This window comes from Euleptes europaea, chromosome 13, assembly GCF_029931775.1.
Source record: "Euleptes europaea isolate rEulEur1 chromosome 13, rEulEur1.hap1, whole genome shotgun sequence".
Taxonomy (NCBI): Eukaryota; Metazoa; Chordata; class Lepidosauria; order Squamata; family Sphaerodactylidae; genus Euleptes; species Euleptes europaea.
This window is the reverse complement of record NC_079324.1, coordinates 49,947,364-49,970,689: the sequence shown is the minus strand read 5'-3', so window position 1 is coordinate 49,970,689 and position 23,326 is coordinate 49,947,364. Positions and strand designations below refer to the sequence as shown.

Below are 23,326 nucleotides of genomic sequence, written 5' to 3'. Positions count from 1 at the left end.
ATTTATTCTTGGTAATTAGCAGCACATTCCAGGCTGAACTGGCCCGCATATTTTTTTGAATTTTTCATGCTGAACCGTCATTCTGGAAGTTTCTGCGAAGCCGGCACATACCTGCTTCTCATTACTTCAGAGCCCCTTTAACACGACCTTTGGTGTTTGCTCCGCCCCCATCGCAAAGAGTCTCCTGAAGGAACCATGCAAAACAACAGCAGCACATTAGCTATGCATATGCTAATGGCTATGCAAACAGGAACGAAGGAGCAGGCGAGTGAGGGAGGTGGAATTTCTCCTTTTGCATTGGGACCTTGAATAGGCATTTTTAAAAGTCGCATTTAAAAAAAAAAACTGTGAGCAAGCATCAAAATTGATCATCCATAAATGGCCAAAATTTGACTTTCTCCTCTTGCATCGGGACCGTGAATAGTCATTTTAAAGGGCAGATTTAAAAAAGCGGCTTTGAGCAAGCATCAAAAGCGACCCTGCATAAAAGGCGATTCACTTGGCTGCGTTAGGCCATTTATTCATGGAAGGTTTTGCATTGGATTTGCCACTCTTTAGATGCACTTTTCCCCCATTCATATTCTCAAAACTCAACAATAAGTTGCCATGCAGAGTTTTGAGAAATTCAGCAAGACCTGCAAAGGGAGGGGGCTCTTACCCATTTTCTGCCGCTGGGTGAGGCCCAGGAGCCAGGTCGAGGGGGGGGATGTTAAGTGGGGAAAAAACAAGGGGGCGAGGCCGAAGCCCTGGAACACGTACGCACGGGAGGTTTTGCCTTGGATTCGCCTCTCTCTAGCCAGCGGTTCCCAACCTGGGATCTGGGGACCGCTGGGGTGTGCGCGCGCGCGCAGAATTATTTCAAGGGGTCCACGAAACCAGATGTGCACAAAGCAGCGTCATTTTGATCTTTTTTCTCATTACGTGTTTTCTCCATCAGCAGATTCCAGCAGGGCAGTGACTATCGTATGGGGATAATTCACAGTGGGTAGCCGTGTTAGTCTGTTTGCAGTAGTCAAAAAGGGCCAGAGTCCAGGAGCACCTTAAAGACTAATATTTTCTGGTAGGGTATGAGCTTTCGTGAGCCACAGCTTCACTTCTGAAGAAGTGAGCTGTGGCTCACGAAAGCTCATACCCTACCAGAAAATATTAGTCTTTAAGGTGCTCCTGGACTCTGGCCCTTTTTGATTATCGTATGGGGGTCCGCAAGAGGTTCAGGAGGGGTTCTCAAACTTGAAAATATTTGATAAAAGAATATTAATATTAATATGATACAAGTAGAATAATTGAACGGTATTTTGTAACTATGTTTTATTAAGAAAATCTTTTGTGATACTGTATTGTTTTTATATAAATATATAACGATTTACCCTCCCTTCTTTTCTTTTCCTGTACCCTCCCATTTATATAAATAAAAACTTTATTAAATTAGAAGAAAAAAAAAAAACGTGCGCCTAGAGAGCGGCGAATCCCAGGCAAAACCTCCCCGTGCGTAAAAGGCCGAAGAGTCTAGCAAGCGATCGGTCCGATCCCGGTGCCCCAAGCGGACGCTGGGAGGAGAAAGGACCGCCCGTGGGCGGGGAGGGCCGTCCTCCCCGGCCGATCCGCCTCCGTCCGGGCGGAGCTCCGGCCCGCCTCCCCTGCCGGACGCAGCCCGGCTCGGCCAGGCGAGGCTGCCATGGCGCGGCGGCTCGTGGCGGGGCTCTGCTTGGCCGCCGCGCTGCGCTGCTCCCAGGGCGCTGCAGGTACGGGGCGCGCGCGCGCGGGGAGGGGAAGGGGCCAGCCTGGCCGCGGGGCGCGTGCTGGTGAGCGGCGGGGCTCTCCGGGCCGGGGGTCTCCGGCCCATCCCCGGCCCCTAGTTGGAAGGGGGGGGGCGCTGAAGCCAAGGTTAGGACCCCCGCTGACAGCTCCCGCCGTGCCAACAACGGGGGATCTCCAAAGCGCGTCCAATGGCCCTTGACGCATGGGTTCGCCGCTCAATGCCGCCCATTGCCTTGGGTCTGCCGCTCTCTAGAGCAGTGGTTCCCAACCTTTTTTGGACCAGGGACCACTTGGACTTTTTGTTCGGTGCAGGGACCCCAAGGTTCACAATAAAAATTCGGAGAATTTGAAAATAAACTGTAATCATAGCTGTTAGTTAAACATTAAACTCAGAATAATATTTGAATATATATTTTTATAATAGAGAACTTTTAATTGAAAATGTTAATTTATGATGGGTTTATAACTTTGTTTCGCGGACTTTAATTTAGTTCTCGCGGACCCCTGGGGGTCCACGGACCCCTGGTTGGGAACCAGTGCTCTAGATGCACGTTCCCCCCCATCCCAATTCTCAACACACTGCATTGGGGGCTCATTGCAGAGCAGTGGTTCCCGACCTTTTTTTGGCCATGCCCCACCTAAGCATCTCTAAAATCCTGATTCCCTCCCCCCCGCCACATATAATTCTTATTATTCAAAAAGTGAACTCCTGTTCACGTGGAGGAAGTCTTAAAAGGCCGTTAGCCTGGTCTAAACCAGCTTTCAAACTGCACCCTGTGGGGCCTGTGCCCCACTGCCCCCTGTGGGGCCTGTGCCCCACGTTGGGAAGCACTGTATTTGAGAATTGGGATGGGGGGAAATGGGCATCTAAGAGTGGCAAATCCAAGGCAAAACTTCCCGTGCGTAAATAGCCGATGAGACCTGCTCGACCGAGTATGTCATCGCTGAAAAGAAAATAATAACACTTTCTATGTACCTACTTCCCGGTCGCACCTTGTTACTCCGTGGGAAATCACCCCTTATGCGTGGGAGGGTTTGGCCTTGGATTTGCTGCTCTCTAGATGCACGTTAGGCCCTGACCTGGATGGCCCAGGCTAGCCTGATCTCGTCAGATCTCAGAAGCCAAGCAGGGTCAGCCCTGGTTAGTATTTGGATGGGGGACCACCAAGGAATACCAGGGTTGCTGTGCAGAGGAAGGCACTGGCAAACCACCTTTGTAAGTCTCTTGCCTTGAAATCCCCAAAAGGGGTCGCCATAAGTTAGCTGCGACTTGACGGCACTTTACACCCACAGGTGCGCATTTCCCCCCATCTGAATTCTCAAAACTCTGCACTGGGGCTTGTTTTTGAGTTTTGAGAATTCGGGTGGGGAAAATGTGCACCTAGAGCAGGGGTGGGGAACGTCAGGCCCGTATAAGGCCCGCAAAATCATTTGATCTGGCCCTTCATGGGTCCTGGCAGATCTCTAGCTCAGAAGGATGCTGCCCTGCCTGAATCTCTTGGGCCCAGCTAGGGACAGCAGAGCTCAAAAGTGAGTCGCTCTGTGTGGCAGACACTTGGAGCCGTCTCTGGCCATGCCTCTTGGCTAAATGTTTGACCAAATATAGTAGGCTAATTTTTAAGTTGATAATTTTGTATGGCCTGTGAATGATGTTATAAATATCCAAATGGCCCTTGGCAGAAAAATGGTTCCCCACCCCTGACCTAGAGAGCGGCAAATCCAAGGCGAATCCTTCTCTGCATAAATGGCCACCTCCTGACTAAAAGCTCAGAGAAGCTTTAAAAAATAAAACTTCTCCCGGCGCAATCCAGTCAAAAAGTAAGCACTTTGAAATCCCATTGCTTTCTGCAGCTCATGTTTAACCACTGCCGTTGCCGTGGGTGGGACATATGGCTTGCCTTTTCTGGGTACTTACTCAGAAGTCCCACTGTTCCATAGGGTTTGCTTCCCAGAAAGCATTTCTGGGATTGCAGCCTTAAAACGGGCTTCGTGGTTATGGGATTGCATCTGTGTGGGGGCAAGCAGCGCAGTCCTCTGTGTGCTTACTCATGACAAAACTCTACTGTGTTCAGTGGGATTTGTTTCCCAGAAATTATTGATTGACACGGCCTTGAATTGTGCTTCACTTTGGCTGTAATAGTTATGTACCATTCTGATTACAAAGGGGAGTGCCGGTGCAATCCTGTGCATGATTACGCAGCAGTAAGTCCAATGGTGTTCAGTGGGCCTTGTTCTCAAGTAAGTGAGCACTGGATTTCAGCTTAAGATATTTAATGTTACAAATTTGGGGCAGGCCAACAATTTGGACAGCATCTGTTACTTGGTTTTCGAATATGCCAGTTCGAAATGATGATCCAGAGATCGAGGCAGCAATTATAGACCTGAATTCCCACTGGAATCGATAGGGCTTACTTTGGAGTAAACATGGTTAGGTTCCAAATGGAGGGCAATGTGGTAAGAAGGGAGAATTAGGGGGAGAGCAAATGTATTTCTTGGCATCGAGCAACGACGAATCCATTTAGGTTTGGAGAAAGGCAGGATAGACGTTTAATGAATAAATAAATGACTGTACCAAAACAGTGTGCTGGAGATGCTAATGCACAAAGTCATTTTTCCAGCCTCCTTTCATTAAGAATAAACCCTGCTGGATCAGATTAAAGATAAACTAGGCCTGCATCCTGTTTCCATAAGGGAGCAACAAAATGCTTTTGGGGAGTCCATGAGTGAACCACAAAAACAACAGGCTTCTCCCTGTCGTTTTTCCTGCATTTGCTGGTAGTCAGGCACATGGTGACCCTATAAATCAATGTCCTCCAAAACATCCTATCCTTAACAGCCTTGCTCAGATCTTGCAAACTGAGGGCCATGACTTCCTTTATAGAGTCAATCCATCTCACAAGAACATAAGAAAGGCCCTGCTGGATCAGACCAAGGCCCATCAAGCCCAGCAGTCTGTTCACACAGTGGCCAACCAGGTGCTTCTAGGAAGCCCACCAACAAGACGACTGCGGCAGCATTGTCCTGCCTGTGTTCCACAGCACCTAATAAAATAGGCATGCCCCTCTGATCCTGGAGATAATACGTATGCATCATGAATAGGTGTGCATCTCATGTTGGGTCTTCCTCTTTTCCTGCTGCCTTTCTACTTTTCCTAGCTTTATTGTCTTTTCCAGTGACTCTTGTCTTCTCACAATGTGACCAAAGTCTGATAGCTTCCGTTCAGGCATTTTAGCTTCTATGGACAGTTCAGGCTTGATTTGATTTAGAACCCCCTTATTTGTTTTTTGGGCTGTCCACGGTATCCGTAACTTACCAGCAGGCAAATCAAAACCTGTTTGCCCTTAGCATCTTGTCTTCTTGTAAAATAATTTTTTAAAAAATGTTCTTTAACATTGTCCCCCTTGCTGGTTCATGGAAGGGAGGTCCATCAGTGGCCATCACCCACGCTGACTGATGGCAACTTTCACATCCAGAGGCAATCAACCTCTAAATAGCAGTGCTAAGAGGTAATATCAGGGGGAGGTCTTGGATTCTATGCCGACTGTACTGACCCCCAGGGCAAGCGGTTAGCCACTGCGTGATGCTAATGGACAACTGGTCTGATCCAGCTTGTCCTGCGTTTTTATGAAAATGGAGCTTCCCATGTCTGGTTTTAATTTAAAAAAAATAGATTCAATTATGGATCTTTGTCATCGCATCTGTTTCAGCCTTGAGTATTGGAAATGAGTCTTTTGCAAGAATGATTACAGTAATGCTTTCTCAGTTTTGTGGGAGTGGGGATAGCTGGAGATCTCCTATCTGTCGCCAGTGAGGGATGGGGAGAGCAGAAGCTTGTGTCCGGGTAAGCAAACCTTTGTGGCCCGGTTACTCCAAAAAAAGCCCCTGAAGTCATTGGTTTGTCAGTAAACAAAGGAGGAAGGGAAGGGAGATACGGAGGTTTGGGCTTGGCCAGACACCCTGAGTGCAAGCCAAGCCCTGCATGTGGTTTTGCTAGGTGTCCTTTGACCCAAGTCAGGCTTAATCTGAGGCAAGGCTAACCAGAGCTTCCTCGTTTACTTTTGAGGCTGTGCTGGCTCAGTTCTGGATTGTGCGACCTGTTTGTTTGAAAAAGAAACGCAGAGTGTAATGTCCACCCCGCAAAGGTCCCTTTTTAGAGGTTTTGTCTTTGGCCATTTGGCCCAGGTTGGCATCATCCCTAATTGGGCATGAAATCCGATACCAGTCACTGCAAAAGGTGTTATCCGGGGCCTATGTTTTTTTTTTAATTCTTGAAGTAGAGATCTGTGTGACCTGGTCTGTGTACAAGTGCTTTAGAGAGCCACATCCCTGCCTGGTATCCCAAACACAAGAGAGCCAGCGTGGTGTGGTGGTTAAGAGCGGTGGACTCTAATCTGGAGACCCGGGTTTGATTCCCCACTCCTCCACAGGAAGCCAGCTGGGTGACCTTGGGCTAGTCACAGCTCTCTTAGAGCTCTCTCAGCCTCACCTACCTCACAAAATGTCTGTTGTGGGGAGAGGAAGGGGAGGAGATTGTAAGCCAGCTTGATTCTCCTTAAAAGGCAGAGAAAGTCAGCATATAAAAAACAACTTGTCCTCCTCTTCCTCTTCTTCTTCTTGTACTTCTACTACTAGTACTTCTACTACTGGTTCTATTGGACCCATAAGTCCACAAACAGGCCCTTTTTGTTATTGGCTCACACCCAATTCTCTTTTGGAATACGATGATCCGGCTTCTGCTTTCCTGCTGACGGATCCTCTGTGCCAGCAAGGAAAGAGAACGATGGATGACTTTGCACGAATGAAAGTGGCAATTGATGCCGGAGGTAACTTTGTCCTTTTCTTTTGCAGAGACGGAAACGCTTGTGATTGGGATCGCAGGAAGGGATGTGACTCTGGCGTGCCAGAATGCATCACAGCGGGTGCTTGTGGTGGAGTGGTTTCGGGGGGACCCCGACACCACCCCCATTCTCTTCTCCTCGGATGGCACGCTCCCAGACGACGCTCGCTTCTCGCTCGTTGGGAACACCTCTCTGCACATCTCAGGGCTGCGCCTGCAGGATGAAAGCAACTACACCTGCAAGGAGGTGCTGAACGAGACGGATCACGTGCACAGGGTCCGGTTGCTTGTGGCCAGTAAGTTAGCGCTCATGTCCCGTTTTTCTCTGTGGCCAGGCAGGGCATGAAGGCAGCTCGCATGCTGCATTTGCTGCATGTGTTCTAGAACCAGGGGGCGGAGCTGCTGCAGGAGGGGAGGGTGGCAGTGCCCGCGCATGTTGCACTCTGAACCAACTGACTGCAAAATGCCAGTGAACCAAAACTAGAATAGAAAACAAACAAGAATAGAAGCGGTAGACTCTAACCTGGACTCTAATCTGGAGAACCGGGTTTGATTCCCTACTCCTCCACATGAGGGGCGGATGCTAATCTGGTGAACTGGGTTTGATTCCCCACTCCTCCACATGAAGCCCACTGGGCGACCTTGGGCTAGTCACAGCTCTCTTAGAGCTCTCTCAGCCCCACCTACCTCACAGGGTGTCTGTTGTGGGGAAGGGAAGATGATTGTAAGCTAGTTTGATTCTTCCTTAAGTGGTCGAGAAAGTCAGCATATAAAAACCAACTCTTCTTCTTCTTCTCCTTCTTCTAGCAGGGGAGGGGACGAGAGGGAAAGCAAGAGGAAGAGAGTTGGTTTTTTATACCCCAGATTTCTCTACCTTTTAAGGAGACTCAAACTGGCTTGCAATTGCCTTCCCTTCCCCTCCCCACAACAGGCACCTTGTGAGGTAGACCGGGCTCAGACAATTCAGAGAGAACTCTGATTAGCCCAAGGTCACCCAGCAGGCTTCATGTGGAGGAGTGGGGAATCGAACCCAGTTCACCAGATCAGAGTCTGCCGCTCATGTGGAGGAGTGGGGAATCGAACCCAGTTCTCGTCTTCCGCTCTTAACCACTGTGCCACACTGGCAAAAACGGGGAAGAGACCAGATATGGAGGGAGTCTGAGGGGGAACAAAGAATGACTGTATGTGGAAGGGTAAAGGAAGGATCAGGGGGCGGAGAACTGGGGAGTGCGTTTGTGGAAGAATGAGACCCATTTTAATCATGGCGGCGCAACCTGGGCGAAGCAGCTATGTTTGCCAACTTGGCATTCCAGAGATTTGTAGCTCTTGTGGGTATTGTGCTGGTGTTGAAAATAAGCGCACACAGCTCCTTTGCATGGCTTGCGGCACAGTGTAAAGAAGGTGCTGAGTCCGGTCAGGGTTGAACCAGAATGCCCTTTGCGTCACATTTAAAACCAGGCTTCAGAACTGGTCGGGGAAGGTCCCCTCTCGCCCCAGGCGTGTTCCCTTCAGCCAGCCAACCTCCCCTCTCCTCATCACAGTCTCCCACCCCATCTCCTCTCTACGAATTAAGGTTCCCCTCAGTGGAGGAACTGGCTGTTGCTCTTTCTGCCTAGGCAGGCCTCTTGTCTACAGGACCTATGTTTCTGGCTGCGTGCCCGGTGTAGCTCTGAATTTGTTTTCAAGGTGTGGTCGGCAGCCACTGCTGCAACATGCGTCTCCCGAGCAAGAGCTGCACTCGCTTTGTCCAGGGTGCCAAAAACTCTGCAAGGCTATTCAGTCACTCTAAGGTTGTGGGGAACCTCTGCCGGCACCCATAGGAAGAGCTCTGCTGGAACATAACAAAGGTCTCTCTAGTCTAGTACTCTGAAAACTCAGGAGATGTTTCTGGGAAACTCATGAGCAGAGTATGAGTCACCTATTCCTGTGGTTCCCCCAGCAACTGGTATTCAGGGATACACTGCCACTGAACCTGGAGGTTCTGATCACCTAGCACAGTGTATAGTTATCGATTGACCTCTCCTCCATGAATTTGTCTAGCCCTTGTTTCACAACATCGAAGCCATTCAGGGTTGGCTCTGTCATGAAGCCGAATGAGGCAGAGCAGGTGCTTCAGGCAACAGATTTGGGGGGGCGGCAACCGCCCATCCTGCCTATTGCTGCCTCCACCTGGAAGGTGCAGTTGCGAAATCTGCCTTGTCTCCCACCCTTCTTTAAAAATAGCCCATTAAGTCACATATGCCCCTATTTTTTCCCAGTCAAGTCACATTTAACTTATGACGACCCCTGGTGGGGTTTTCAAGGCAAGTGATGTTCAGAGGTAGTTTGCCATTGCCTGCCTCCACGTCCCAACCTTGGTCTTCCTTGGAGGTCTCCCACCCAAATACTTGCCAGGGCCGACCCTGCTTAGCTTCTGAGATCTGACGAGATCAGGCTAGCCTGGGCTATCCAGGTCAGGAAAATGGCCCTAGGGAGTCAGTAACTGCCCCTTTGGGGCAAATGTATAGGTACCTGAATGCGTAACCTTATGTTTCCCCAAAGGGCAAATAGTGGGGTGGATCCTACCACCACACTGAGCAAGCTGATTGATTTACTAAAATATTTATACCTCAGTTTTCCTTTTGGCTCTGGTTTGAAGCCTTCCTCCAATCTTAGGAGCCTTCCTCCAATGGAAGAGCCACTTCAGTAGGAAAGAAGCTACTTGGAAGATGGCAAGTCTTTAAGCGGAGGCTGGACAAGCACTTGTTAGGGATGCTTTAGGCTGATCCTGCATTAAGCAGGGGCTTGGTCTAGATGGCCTGTACGGCCCCTTCCAACTCTATGATTCTATGGCTGGATCCATCCCAGAAGCTCTGCTGCTTCATTTGCGAAAATGGCACGGGGGTGGACCTTGAACCTTCCCTTCCCTCACACCACAGTGCAGTCTGAATTGCACCCGTGCTGATCTATTGAGTTTCAACAAGACAGACCGATAAATGGAGTAAATAAATAAGAGAAAACCCCCATTGGAAGCACTGTTTGCAGAACTCCTGGCCCCACGGCTGGTCGGGTTTTGTAGCCCCTGCTACAGAGCCATTTCACGTGCTGGTGAGCCATGTTTTGCTGATAGCAGATTGTGTGTGAGTGATGCATTTCTAACAAACATTCAACCCAAAGAGCAAACACTTTTTAAAAAGCAGACGGAGCAGCGCTTTCGGTGATACGTAGTGGGAGAGAGGGGTGGCTGGGGCAGTGTTCCTTGGCCCCAGAACTGGGGCGTTACCTGCGTGTTCTTATTTTCATCTGTCAGCTGTTGAGAGGGTGGGCTGAACTGCAAGCAACCTTTTTGCGATTTAAAGGTGGAGTCCTATGCAGATGCTCCAGTCTAAGCAGATTGATTTCTATAGGTTTAATCTGGAATAACTCTGCATAGGATTGCATCTTTTTTATACTCCAGTCTGAACACATTGGTTTCCATGGTTTCAGACTGGAGTAACTGTGTGTGTGTGTGTTAAGTGCCGTCAAGTCGCTTTCGACTCATGGCGACCCTATGAATGAAAGTCCTCCAAAATGTCCTATCTTTGACAGCCTTGCTCAGATCTTGCAAATTGAAGGCTGTGGCTTCCTTTATTGAGTCAGTCCATCTCTTGTTGGGTCTTCCTCTTTTCCTGCTGCCCTCAACTTTTCCTAGCATGACTGTCTTTTCCAGTGACTCTTGTCGTCTCATAATGTGACCAAAGTACGACAGCCTCAGTCATTTTAGCTTCTAGGGTCAATTCAGGCTTCATTTGATCTATAACCCACTGATTTGGTTTTTTGGCAGTCCACGGAATCCGTAACACTCTCCTCCAACACCACATTTCGAAGGAATCTATTTTCTTCCTATCAGCTTTCTTCACTGTCCAGCTTTCAGTAACTCTGCATAGTGTTTAAAAGACAGCAGAGATGACAGCTGCCAAAGTTGTCTGTATAGGGTGTCTCAAAGGTGTGGCACCACCACAGAAAAAGGCCCTTTGTTTGTTGTCTGTCTACCTAACATTTAGAGGCAAGGGTAGCCAACATAGATAGTTAAATTGTGGGTAACCAATGCATAGTTAAATTGTGGAACTCCCTGCCCCAGGAAGTAGTGATAGCTACCAACTTGGAAGGCTTTAAGAGCGGAGTGGACATGTTCATAGAGGAGAGGGCTATCCATGGCTTCTAGTCCAAATGGATATTAGTCATGATGCATACCTATTCTCTCCAGGATCAGAGGAGCATGCCTATTGTATTAGGTGCTGTGGAACACAGGCAGGATAATGCTGCTGCAGTATCTTGTTTGGGGGCTTCCTAGAGGCACCTGGTTGGTCTCTGTGTGAACAGACTGCTGGACTTGATGGGCCTTGGTCTGATCCAGCATGGCCTTTCTTATGTTCTTATGAGATCTTAATAGATTTATATTGTCTGCTGTAGAATAATGACTTTTCTGCTCACATTCCAGGTGGCCCTGACACGATCAATGTCCAGATCCATCCTACCACACCAATGCCAAACGGCACCCTCTATGCCAAGAGACATGGCATCCTCAACTTCACCTGCACCTCCGTCTCCCGGCCTGTGCCCACAACCAAGTGGGATTTCTCCCCATCCGGTTCGCCACATGAACTATTCACAGAAGTTAACAGCTCCCAGAACTCCTTCATCCTGCACCACATATCCCCCAGGTACCAAGGGAACTACACCTGTTCAGCGAAGAACCAGCTCAGCGGCGTCCAAGCAACCGTGACCCAAGAACTCCTGGTCTACTGTATGTACATTAAGGGATGCTTGCAGAGGGTAATTGCAGACACTTGTGGGGAATTTTGCTCTACTGTAGAGTCAGAAAAACTGTGTGCCTAAGAGGGCTCTGCAGCCGTCCCACAGCTGCCCCACACTCCCAACACAGAATGGCACACTGGGGGTCAAACTGTATGGCATGGGACATTGGCTTTCTGTCACTGAACTCCAGACCAATGGTGCACTTAAGCAGTTTAAAACTCTAGTCTTAAGGGGCCCTTTATAGCCTTCTTTTGCTCCCTCTGTGAGCTGGGGCCCTGGACTTCCACCCCAAAATCTGACCCTGAGGGCACCAGTGCTCCAGATATGTACTGTGGCCCTAAGATACAGCCATGAGGTGGGAGAGGAGAGAAACACGCTGATATGAATTGGGCTAAGGGCAGTGGATCAGAGGGAATGTATCTGTTTCCCACCTACTGATATTCAGTGTGTGCTTATCTTATTTTTCTACCAGCTACTGAGCCCTTATTCTAAAACAAGAAAGAGGAGATCCAAATCTGACAGCCTGAGTTCTTTGCTGTGGTGGTGGTGGAAGGGGCTGCCAAGTCGCAGCTGACTTACGGCAACCCCGTAGGGTTTTCAAGGCAAGAGACGTTTGGAGATGGTTTGCCATTGCTTGCCACTGGATTTCCTTGGTGGTCTCTTTGGTGCAACAGCAGAATTTTATTTTTAAATGGGGCTTGTAGTTTGAAAGGTTTGTATGTGATAGGCACCCTTTTAAGGTAGGCTGAGCCCATACCTTAAAAGGCGATACCCAGAATTTTAAAGGGGGTTCTCAAGCTCATGGGCAGCCAGTGGACTCCTGCCCGAAGAAGAAGGGTTGGTTTTTATACCCCAATTTTCTCTTCCGAAAGGAGTCTCAAACGGGCTTACAATCTCTTTCTCTTCTCCTCCCCAAAGGAGACACCTTGTGAGGTAGGTGGGGCTGAGAGGTTTCGGAGAGAACTGTGACTAGTCCAAGGTCACCCAGCAGGCTTCATGTGGAGGAGTGGGGAAACCAACCCGGTTCACCAGATTAGAGTGCGCCGCTCATGTGGAGGAATGGGGAATCCAACCCCGTTCTCTACAGTATCAAAGGAGCAAGCCTATTATATTAGGTGCTGTGGAACACAGGCAAAATGCTGCTGCTGCAGTCGTCTTGTTTGTGGACTTCCTAGAGGCATCTGGTTGGCCACAGTGTGAACAGACTGCTGGACTTGACGGGCCTTGGTCTGACCCAGCATGGCTTTTCTTAGGTTCTTATGTTCTCTAGATTATAGAGACCACCACTCTTAACCACGACGCCACACTGACCCTCAGCAACTACTTGTGCGTTTTGGGTGGAGAATGGGTGTTCTTAGGTTCCTGGCTCCTCTCACCTAAAGCTTCCCAGCTGTCTTTAGTACCAGCCCTACATACAGGTCACTGCACTCGTCCAACCTGGAGCTTGAAGGAGTGTGGCCAGGCCTTGCTTATCAAGGAGGTGTCACAGTACTCCTGTCAGCTGCAGACTGCTGATAGAAGGCACTCCTTTGTCAACACAATACCTGCTGTGAAATCTGGGAAGACATTAGCCCCACCTTTTTCTTCCTGAAGGCCGGACCTGTTCTCCACCCAAGACACACAAGCGGTTGCTTAGGGCAGTACAGTCGGGAGGCTGCCAATACATCACAGGGGGCCACAGTTCACTTCCAGCTGCTAGTGGCACAAGAGAGGAAATGGAAATAGCCTAGGGCTGTGTTGCTACTGGCCAGAATAAAACAAAGCTCCTACTAGCATTGCTAAGGCTGTACGCTCTTGGCTTGCTCCAAGGCAACTAAAAAGCTGTAACTAAAAAGGCAAATGCAGTCTTGGGCTGCATCAACAAAAGTATAGTGTCCAGATCACGCGAAGTGATGGTTTCGCTTTACTCTGCTCTGGTTAGACCTCAACTAGAGTACTGTATTCAGTTTTGGGCACCACAATTTAAGAAAGATGTAGACAAGCTGGAACGTGGCCAGAGAAGGGCAACAAAGATGTTGAGGGGTCTGGAGACAAAGTCCTATGAGGAAAAGTTGAAGGATCTGGGTATGTTTAGCCTGAAGAGGAGAAGACTGAGAGGGTATATGATAACCATGTTCAAGTACTTGAAGGGCTGTCATATAGAGGAGGGTGCCGAGTTGTTTTCTGTTGCTCAAGAAGGCCGGACCAGAACCAACGGGTTGAAATTAAATCAAAAGAGTTTCCGTCTAGACATTAGGAAGAATTTTCTAACAGAGCGGTTCCTCAGTGGAACAGGCTTCCTCGGGAGGTGGTAAGCTCTCCTTCCCTGGAGGTTTTTAAGAAGAGATTAGATGGCCATCTGTCAGCAATGCTGATTCTGTGACCTTAGGCAGATGATGAGAGGGAGGGCATCTTGGCCATCTTCTGGTCACTAGGGGTGTGGAGGGGGAAGGAAGTTGTGAATTTCCTGCATTGTGCAGGGGGTTGGACTTGATGGCCCTGGTGGTCCCTTCCAACTCTATGATTCTAAGGCCAGTAAGAGGAAATTACAGCATCCCTTGGTTGGGGGGGGGGACAACCTGACTTGTACCAACCCTGCCTGAAGTTTGGGCTTCAACTAGCCTCTGGGTTCCATACCAGGATTTCTCAACCACCGCTCACGCAGACTTTGATTATGGCTCTGCTGGCTACTTTGGCCATTGGTATTCCCTGCTTTAATCCACCCTCTTGAGTGGCCTGTTTTCCTAATGCTAGAGTTCCTTCCTCCGTTTTATCCTGGCAATAAAAGTGTGTGGTAGGGGAGGGGCTGTGGCTTAGTGGGACAGCATCTGCTGGGTATGCGGAAGGTCTCCTGACATTTCCAATTGAAAAGATCAGGTAGTAGGTGATTTGAAAGATTTCTCTGCCTAAGACTCTGTAAAGCTGCTGCCAGTCTGGGAAGACAATACTGACTTTGATAGGCCAATGATGTAGTGGTCAAGAGTGGTGGACTCTGATCTGGAGAACCAGGTTTGATTATCCACTCCTCCACATGAGCTGCAGACCCTAATCTGGTGAACTGGGTTTGTTCCCCCATTCCTCTGCATGAAGCCTTCTGGATGACCTTGGGCTACTCACAGTTCTCTCCAAACTCTCTCAGCCCCACCTACCTCACAAGGTGTCCATTGTGGGGAGGGGAAGGAAGGTGGTTGTAAGCTGCTTTGAGACTCCTTAAAAGTAGATAAAAGCGGGGTATAAGAACCAACTTTTCTTCTTCTTCAGTATAAGGCAGCTTCACTTGTTCATGAGTCCTGGGAGAGAGCGATGCTTTAAAATGTGACCCTGGCACCTGGGCGTTCGCAGGCCCAGCCTAGATTCCCTTCGTGTTGACTTAGCTCCACATTACATTGGGGTCATATTGCCAGCAAGAAAAATGACTTTTTGTCAACTGGCCCTGATGCTAGGATTTGGGGTCACCCAGCGCCTACTAGTTAGGGTCCTCCTCACTAGTCCTGCTGTCTGTGCCTCCCAACTGCAAGGGGAAGGCAGGTGGCAACAAGAGCTAGGACTTTTTCAGTGGTGGCCCCTTGCCTGTGGAATGCCCTCCCCCTTGAGATCTTCCCTGGCACTCACTTTACTTTCTTTTTGGTGCCTGGTCAAAACATTTCTTTTTAACCCAAGCTCTTAGCTACAGGGCTGAACTTTAAAATTGCTCTTATAGTCTGCCTCTAGCCATAGAAATGTTTTGTGAGACTGATTTTATGCAGTTATGCTCTGGCTAAGTTTTTAATAGTTCTTTATTTTGTAACAATTTTTAGGCTGTTTTCTGTTTTTTTACCATGTTTTGCTTTGTAAGCTGCCTCGTGCAGGTTCTCTGGAGAGGAGGTGTAAAATTTGTCTAGATCAATAAACGAAAACAATTAATTAATTGGTAATAGATTCAGGGCCCTGACCTGGATGGCCCTGGCTAGCCTGATCTCATTAGATTTCAAAAGCTAAGCAGGGTCGGTCCTGGTTAGTACTTGGATTTGAGACTGCCGAGGAATACCAGGGTTGCTATGCAAAGGAAGGCAATGGCAAACCACCTCTGTTCTCTCTTGCCTTGAAAACCCTACTGGGTTGCCATAAGTCAGCTGAAACTTGACTGCACTTAACTCACATAATAGATTCAGGATAGAGACAAGAAAATACTTCTTCCCACGATGCATCATTAGCTTGTGGAATTGGCACTGCAGCATGCGGTGGCAGTCTTTGGCTTAGATGGCTTAAAAGGGGATTAGACACATTCTTGGAGGCAAGTTCTGTCAACATCTATTAGAGATAATAGAAGTGGATCCAACCAGATTTTCCCCCCCATTCAATCTTGCTCAGTCTCCTTCCTGACTTCAGCCCCCATCCAATGTGGCTTTTATCCATTCACGTCTCAGGATCCTAAGCATAACCTTATTGGATGGTCAAAGGAGACCCTTCCTCTCTTTTTCATCAGCAGAAAAGCTGGTTGGATCCATCACAAGAGCTTGAAGGAAGTCTCCATGTCAAAAGACCTCAGAATACCAGGGGGCAGCAGAGGAGGAAGGCCTCTGCCTTGTATGTGGGCATCTGAACCAACGGGAGCAGTTCTTACATTCTTAACTGGCTATTTCTGCCTAGGACCTTGCTGGTGGTAGAACATCTCCTTGTCTTTCTGCTAACCTCGAGACCTTCTGCTTGTAGATCCGCCACCATTCTTACCCCAGTGTTGGGTTCAATCCTCCACTGATAACTCCAGAGGGGTGCAGTTGTTCTGCCAGTGGCCCGGGGGTTACCCTCAACCTACCCTCCGCTGGAGAGACACAGAGGACTCGAGCGGCCAGGAAATCAGCGCTACCAGCCTGGCAGACACCATCGTGGCGACTCTGAATGGCTCGCAGCTGCTTCATGGGAAGGAGTTCACCTGCCACGGAAGCCACATCTTACAACAGGAGGCAAAGGCAGCCTGCACCGTGCAGTTGGGTAAGTAGCGAAATGGTAAAGCTGGCAAGGACTGTCCGGTCCAACCTGTCAGCCCCGAGCGGGACAGCCTGCCCATCAGCCCCGTAGGCCAATTTCTGGAAGCTAGAGATCAGCCACGTTGCAAGAGGTGTTTCCAGATCCATAGCGTCAGATGACTCATGCAAGTAAAGGTGGATATAAATATACTTAATACTTAACGTTATGCCTGTAGTAGAAAGCATTTTTAATGTGCATACAGTTCCCCCACCCTCCACAATCAAACTTGAGGGAAACTTATTCTTCTGCCTTCGAGCAGGAGCAGGAGTCACACAGCACTCTTTGGCTGGTTCCTGCATCACCTGTAAAAGCGCTTTCCTTTTATTTGCTTAGTAGACCAGTGAGGAGCACTGATTGTTTGGCCATTGAACAGCACTGATTGGTTAGCCTTTGTTTCAATCACAAAGCAATTTTTCTTCCCCGCTTGCAGCAGTTTTTAAAGAGTTTTAAAAAAATAGCAAACTCTAGATAACTGTAGACAAGCCATTCTCTCTCACTACTGGTGATAGTATAACGCTGTGACTACCTTGCAGGACTGTTGTAAATGCAAGATAGTTTATATGAAACACTTTTAACATTCAGAAGTTTTACAGATTAAGGATATTAATCAATTTAAATAATAAATAAATAATATCACTATATTATATCAATAAAACAGAATAATTAATAGTTATTGCTGGCTAGTATTAACTGTTATCATTATTACATTTTAATGCATTGTGAAATTGTTCACAGATAAGCCCTGGAACCTATTTGCCATAACAATGCTTCTAAGCATACACAGAAAGTTTCCCCCCCCCTTCACCCATGAATAAACAAATAAACCTCTGAGAATAACAGATAGGTATTCTAAGGGATTCTGAGTTTACCGGTAATTTCCATGGGAGGGGGGAGTTTTAGAAAGCAATTATTTATTTCTTCTAGCAATAGCTGTGAGGCAGGGGTCCACAGCGTGGTATCCACCAATACCTTTTCTGGTGCCCGCCAAAAATTTTTAGGAAGTGGGTGGAGCCAGGTAGGGCTTTTGCCCAGCAAAACCGTCTGATTATTGGATATCTGATTTGCAGTGCAGATTTTTAAAAATGTTGCTTTGCCACTACAGCACAAGGATCTACACTGTGCTACTGAAGTTAAGCTTTGGCAGCCACTTGTGGCTGGCTCTTCCTCCTGCAGCAGGCATTTTGTGGCAGCCCTGTTGTTGCTGTGCCCACCAAGCCGGGTCAGAATTCCAAATTTGTCTGCAGGCTCGGAAAGGTTGGGGACCCCTGCTGCAAGGGAAGCCCCCTGCTCAATTATTTTCTTTGTCTTCTGTAAGCTATGTTGGCACTTCTTGGGCAAAGGTGAGATTTTGTGAATATGTGAGTTAGCGTAAGTAGAGTTGGTAATTCATTGGTTGGTATTTGAACCTAGGTCTTCTTGCTTGCCAGTGTGGCATGCTGGGCATCAAGCCAGACTAGCATCACAGTTAGGGTTGCCAGCTCCAGGTTGGGAAACACCTGGAGATTTTTGGGGCGGAGCCTGAGGAGGGCAGGGGTTTTTGGGGGGGGACTTCGATGCCGTAGAGTCCAATTGCCCAAGCCGCCATTTTTTCCAGGGGAACTGATCTCTATCGGCTGGAGATCAGTTGGAATAGCAGGAGATCTCCAGCTACTACCTGGACGTTCTATAAACAGGAGGTGTACTGATATAAGGTAGTTGAAATCCAAAGAAAAACTTCTCAGTACACAGCCACTGAACACTGAATATGTACAGTTTTAACAATATATTTGTTTGCTCTAGCAATACTATATAACCATCAACATATACAGAAAAACTTGATAGTTACAATTCTGTATAAATATGGAACTTGTTTAGCAATATTTCCAATACAATTGTATGCTTAAACAATAGTTCACATCCATTTATTCCTAGAATCCCCCAGGGAAGTGTCTATACATCCGGCAATAAATATCTTTGCGATAGTAGAAATTTAGGATTGCAATAGAAGATGCTCTCAAAGCTGCGGTCTGCTGGTATGTAGTTGAGTGCATACTGTTCCGGATCAGTTGATCACTGCTGACCAATCAGGTTATTAGAATCTCGTTACTGCTGGAAAAGCTAGCAGTAGTCTGCTTAAGTGGAACGTGAGGTCAGGCATGCAGGTGTTTCCTAACCTTTCTGTCTCTACCTCTTGTCTTAGTGGACCCTCTGATCACATCTGACCCTGTGAGGAGTTGTTTTGTCGGGCGGGCCGTGACTCTGACCTGCCACTTGACGGCTGGCAATCCACCCGCCAGAATCGCCTGGCTGCGGAACATTTCCCAGCCAGAGACGGAGATCCGGTCCAGCGGGAGGTTCCGTGTCAGCCAAGAGGGCAACACCTCCACCCTCATTATCCAGAACTGCTCCCGCAACTCAGACGAGGGTTACTACGCCTGCAAGGCTGAGAACTCCGTGGGGCTGCGAGAAATGTACATCCACCTTACTGTGACTGGTAAGGTTTAAACCATGATGCAGGACACTTTGGAGGGAATTGTCTTCTCCAACGACTGCTTAGGAGGATTTTGGTTGAAATGTGGATAATACTTCTAGTGAAGTTCAATTTTTTTGGCATCTCTAAAGATCGTTGAGGGCCAGCCCTGGTTAGTATTTGGATGGGAGACCACCAAGGAAGTCCAGGGTTGCTGTGCAGAGGAAGGCACTGGCAAACCACCTCTGTTAGTCTCTTGCCATGAAAACCCAAAAAGGGGTCGCCGTAAGTCGGCTGTGACTTGACGGCGCTTTACACACACACAAAGATCGTTGAACACTACATTGAATAAATTCCAAATTTCCTGTGGATATGACAGGCACGAATTATCAGGATTGCCAAAAATGGCCATACACCCTCCTCCCCCTCTGCTGTTTCAGCACTTGAAAAGGCGTGTGGGGGAGGAGAAACAAGAGGGCCATGCTGTGGGCCCATCAGGATTGGGCCCTCTCTGTGTTTTTAAAATGACTTTAAAATGGCGGTGGTGTCCTTGCGGCGGCCACGAGGACATTGTCGTGTCCCGTTTGGCCCTCTGCTGCAACCTCTTCTCAAAGGAGACTTCAGCCTGGGTTCATTAGATTTCATTTATAGTCTTGGTAGTCCAAAGAATTATCTGTTTAAAAATGAACGAACCCAAAAAAAGCTCACCACTCAGAAGTTCTCTGATACTGCATGGCTTTTCTCATGTTCTTAGAGGTAGAAGAGTTGCATCTCCTTTCCCCTCCCCGCACTGCCTTGATCAGAATCATGTCCATGTTCATCTGTCCTCTTTACACTTTAAGGTAGACAGAGATCCGTGATCTTCTTCAGGCCTGTACAGTCCAAATATCCAGTGCTCACATATACTCCAGCGGATCCACCATTGTCAGGGCAATATTGCCATTTTCCCTTCAAATGATACTACCGGTATTATCAAGGGTTCTTTTTGGGGAACTGTTATGGTTGATAAGCAGTATGAATTAAATATTGGGGCTTCTGGGACAGACTGACTTTTGCAACAGCTTTGTACCTCAATTGTTGCACATCTTAGCAGTTCCACAAAGTAAAAATCTAGTGTTCAAGCTTAATAAATGCTTTGTTTCTCCTCTCCTCACTCCCAGAACCGGTTAACATTGGTGGCATCGTGGGAACTATAGTGGTCCTTTTGCTACTGGGAATTCTGGTCTTCTTTGGAGTTTTCTTATATGCGGGACATCGTTTCTGCCCAAAAGGTAGGAACCACTCGGAAATCTGTTCCTGGAGAGACTTGTCAATAATTCCCCTATGTGCTGCCCAGGGGGAGAACTTTGTTGTGGTTAGTTACCAGTGTTGCAGTGCTGGAATTTGACATTTTCCTAAAGGAAGCGAGAGGAGGTAGCAGACAGGATTCATGGGGGAGATCCTGATTTGGGGGGCTACCACAGAAAAGGCCTAGTTCTGGGAGATGACAACCAGTTATTCCTAAAATACATAATTTGAAGAAGGGAAGGGGATTTTACAACTGCACTTCAATATGAGGTTAAAACTAGTGGACTCCAAATAAACCGGTAACCATTTTTAGAACTGGCAAAATATGTGTGTAACAGTTTTATAGCCACTAATAATCAAGCAGTCTCCTTTTATGCTAATAGAAGCTTCCAAACCACCTTCAAGGATTATGCTAATACCAAAAGATAGGTATTCTCAGATCAACTGTAGGGCAGTTCTAAATTCTAAAACCCCTGAAAAAAAGGTACACTGAATTCAGTGGAATGTGGGCTAAGGCCAGGTGCCTTATTACATCTCATCAAATGTCTTTTTTGCAGTCTGAGGAAAACTCAGGTATGGATGTTGATTAACTTTTCTTCTCTCTCACCCTCTTCTCCCTTTCTTCTAGGCACCTTGCTCAGGTGAGTGTCTGTCCTCCTTAAGTGGGAGGAGCCCATCCCGGTTTCCTGACCCCAAAAGGCATCTCTGCTGAGGACATCCGTTTCAACCAGGGACCTCATTGCATGTACAGCCCCCCTACCCCACCCCAAGTTGAGGGATCAGTTCAACAATAGTTAAAATTTACTGCCTTGTGATAAGCTGAACTCAACTGGGTACCATCTGTGTAAGTAAGAATGCCATCCTAAGCAGAGTAATGCCCTTCTAAGTCCATTGATTTCAGTGATCTTAGAAAAATGTTAACTCTGTTTAGGAGGGTACTTTAAGAAAGCCACCTCCATGGTTACAAGTCTTTGGTAGCTGTTTTCACACACATTTGGATGTTCGTGCTTTTTATTTTTATTTTTCTACAATCTCACTGCGCAAACGTGTTGGGGGAAGGCTAAACTCAAAACCCTTCTCTCCCAAATATCCTAATTCTCACTTTAGCCCCGATCACAAGTGACAGTGAGCACATGTGCAATCTACGTGCAGTGTGCAGTTGATTTTTTTAAAAAAAATATGTGCGTTGAATAATCCTATTACGCCCATGCATGTACAGCTGAACATGCAATACAAACCCCACATTTATCCTGGTATCGGTTCCAGGTTTCGATTGCAAAGTGAACGTGCATTGGCTTTTTCTTACAAAAACAGATGTAGGCACCTACCAGTAGGATGGACATATGTTTACTGTAGCTTGTGAACAGGGCTTTTTTGTGTGTGCACATGCGCATATAGGGGAACTTGCAATTCATAAATACTCTTTGTCCCAGTTTGCCATCACTGGTAGGGCAATCCAGCAGGACCCAAATCCTCTGATTCTGTGGATGAATCTACCTCCAGTCTAAGCTTCCCTTTAGGGCTTGCATGGGCAATGTTGGAGTTTTAGCTTTCTCCATAACTGATGTTAGTGAAACATGTACGAACTCCCGGATGCCTTGCATTTCAATATGAGCAAGCCAAAAAGCAGGCAGATCTCTGCCCAGTGCAGGGAAATGCCTGCAAGCAAGCGAGGCAGAGGAAGCCCCTCGGGGCATTCCTCAAACTTCTTTCCTTGAACTGCAGGACTCGAGATTCGAGTGACATTCTTGTGCTGATGGATTCCGAGGATGAAGAAGTTCCCACAGACGCTGCTGGGGACCCTGCTTGGCACAAAGCGATGGTGCGAGCAAACGGCCATGCCACCTGGCCTACGGAAAGTAAGCTCTGTGCTTTGGCGAACCTGGGGAAATATATTTTTGTTCTTTTTTAAAAAATGAGAGTGTTGGGGTAAAACTCGGGGTATCCCTGGTTCAAGTTCCCATTCAGCCGTGAAGCTTGCCAAGTGATCCTTGGGCTTGATCTGTCAGCTGAACCCACCTTACATTGTTGTTGTGGGGATAAAATGAAGGAGGGGAGAATGAGGTATGCCACCTTGAGCTCCATAAAAATTAGACAGATGGTGAGTGGTGCAAAGTTACTTAGGTATTTGAACTTGGATCGCCTAGGTCCTAGTACAATACTCTAGCCATTAAGATACACTACACTGGCCCTTGATGTATCATTTATTTTATTTTTATTTTACAAAATTTAAACCCTGTCTTTCTGCCCTCATCAGGGCCACCAAGGTAGCTAGCACATTAAAAAAACATATATAATAAACCACCTATTAAAAACCATTAAAACCAAACAAAAACACATCGTTAAAGACCAGAGCTAAAATAAAATACAAAAACATAAAACAACAATTAAAATATTGAGCAGGAAGGAGGAATCACCGAAGGAACACCAAACGAAACAACAACAAAAAGTCTTCAGTGGTTGGGAGGATAGTTTGGGGTCTCTTTGCCTCTTCAGTCCGTCCAAAGTAACAACCAGCACTTTGACATGGGTGCAGAAGCAAACAGGTAACCAGTGAAATGTGAAATACCAGAGGTATCTGGTGTAAGCATCCGGTCCTACATAATACAGTGAAGAATGCATTTTGTACCAACTGCAACTTCTGACTCACCTTCAAAGGCAGCCCCGCCAGGAACGTGTCAACAGTAGTCTAATCTAGAGGTTACAGTGGCACGAATCAGAGTGCCCCCCCTGATGATTTCTGCTGGGACCAGGTTAACTGTTGTTTGACTAAGACTGCACTCGTAAGAGCACTTACTTGGGAGTAAGCCCCATTGAATTAAACAGGACGTATCTCTGGGTAAACATGCATAGGATTGCACAGTAAATAGATCTATCAGTTAGTCAAGGACAAAGGCCTGAAGGCGGAAGGGATTCTTTAGTTTGAGTGAGAAGTCTGGATAAGAAGGGTTCCCCAAATGCCTTATCCTGTTTTCCAGACTATAAACGCTTCCGAATCAAGAGGCAGTCAGGCATCATCCGTTATGTCTTATTTCAGGCTTCCATGCAGAGACGCCCAGTGAAATCTCCCAGGAGGAAAAAGAAGCCGGACCCACAACGTAGAAGGCCTCTCCATTTTTTCCCTCTTACACGCTAGAAGCCAAAGCATCATCACGACATGGCTGCATACGGACACGGGGAGGAGGAGCGCTTTGGGCAGCCATCTTCTTATCTTCTTGTCTGTCTTCGTCCGC

At 47.5% G+C, this 23,326-nt stretch overlaps 2 protein-coding genes across 2 annotated transcripts in view; one reads left to right on the top strand and one right to left on the bottom strand.

Annotated features, from left to right (window-relative positions):
- CHCHD10 (coiled-coil-helix-coiled-coil-helix domain containing 10) overlaps positions 1-23,326 on the bottom strand; it is a 123,437-nt gene that overhangs the window by 31,734 nt on the left and 68,377 nt on the right. The gene's annotated exons all lie outside the window — the stretch shown is intronic.
- Positions 1,676-23,195, top strand: VSIG10 (V-set and immunoglobulin domain containing 10). Its single transcript, XM_056859784.1, has 9 exons — positions 1,676-1,742; positions 6,607-6,891; positions 11,055-11,360; positions 16,043-16,321; positions 18,537-18,830; positions 19,967-20,077; positions 20,722-20,734; positions 21,819-21,952; positions 23,131-23,195. The coding sequence occupies exons 1-9, from the start codon at positions 1,676-1,678 to the stop codon at positions 23,193-23,195; spliced, it is 1,554 nt and encodes a 517-aa protein (XP_056715762.1).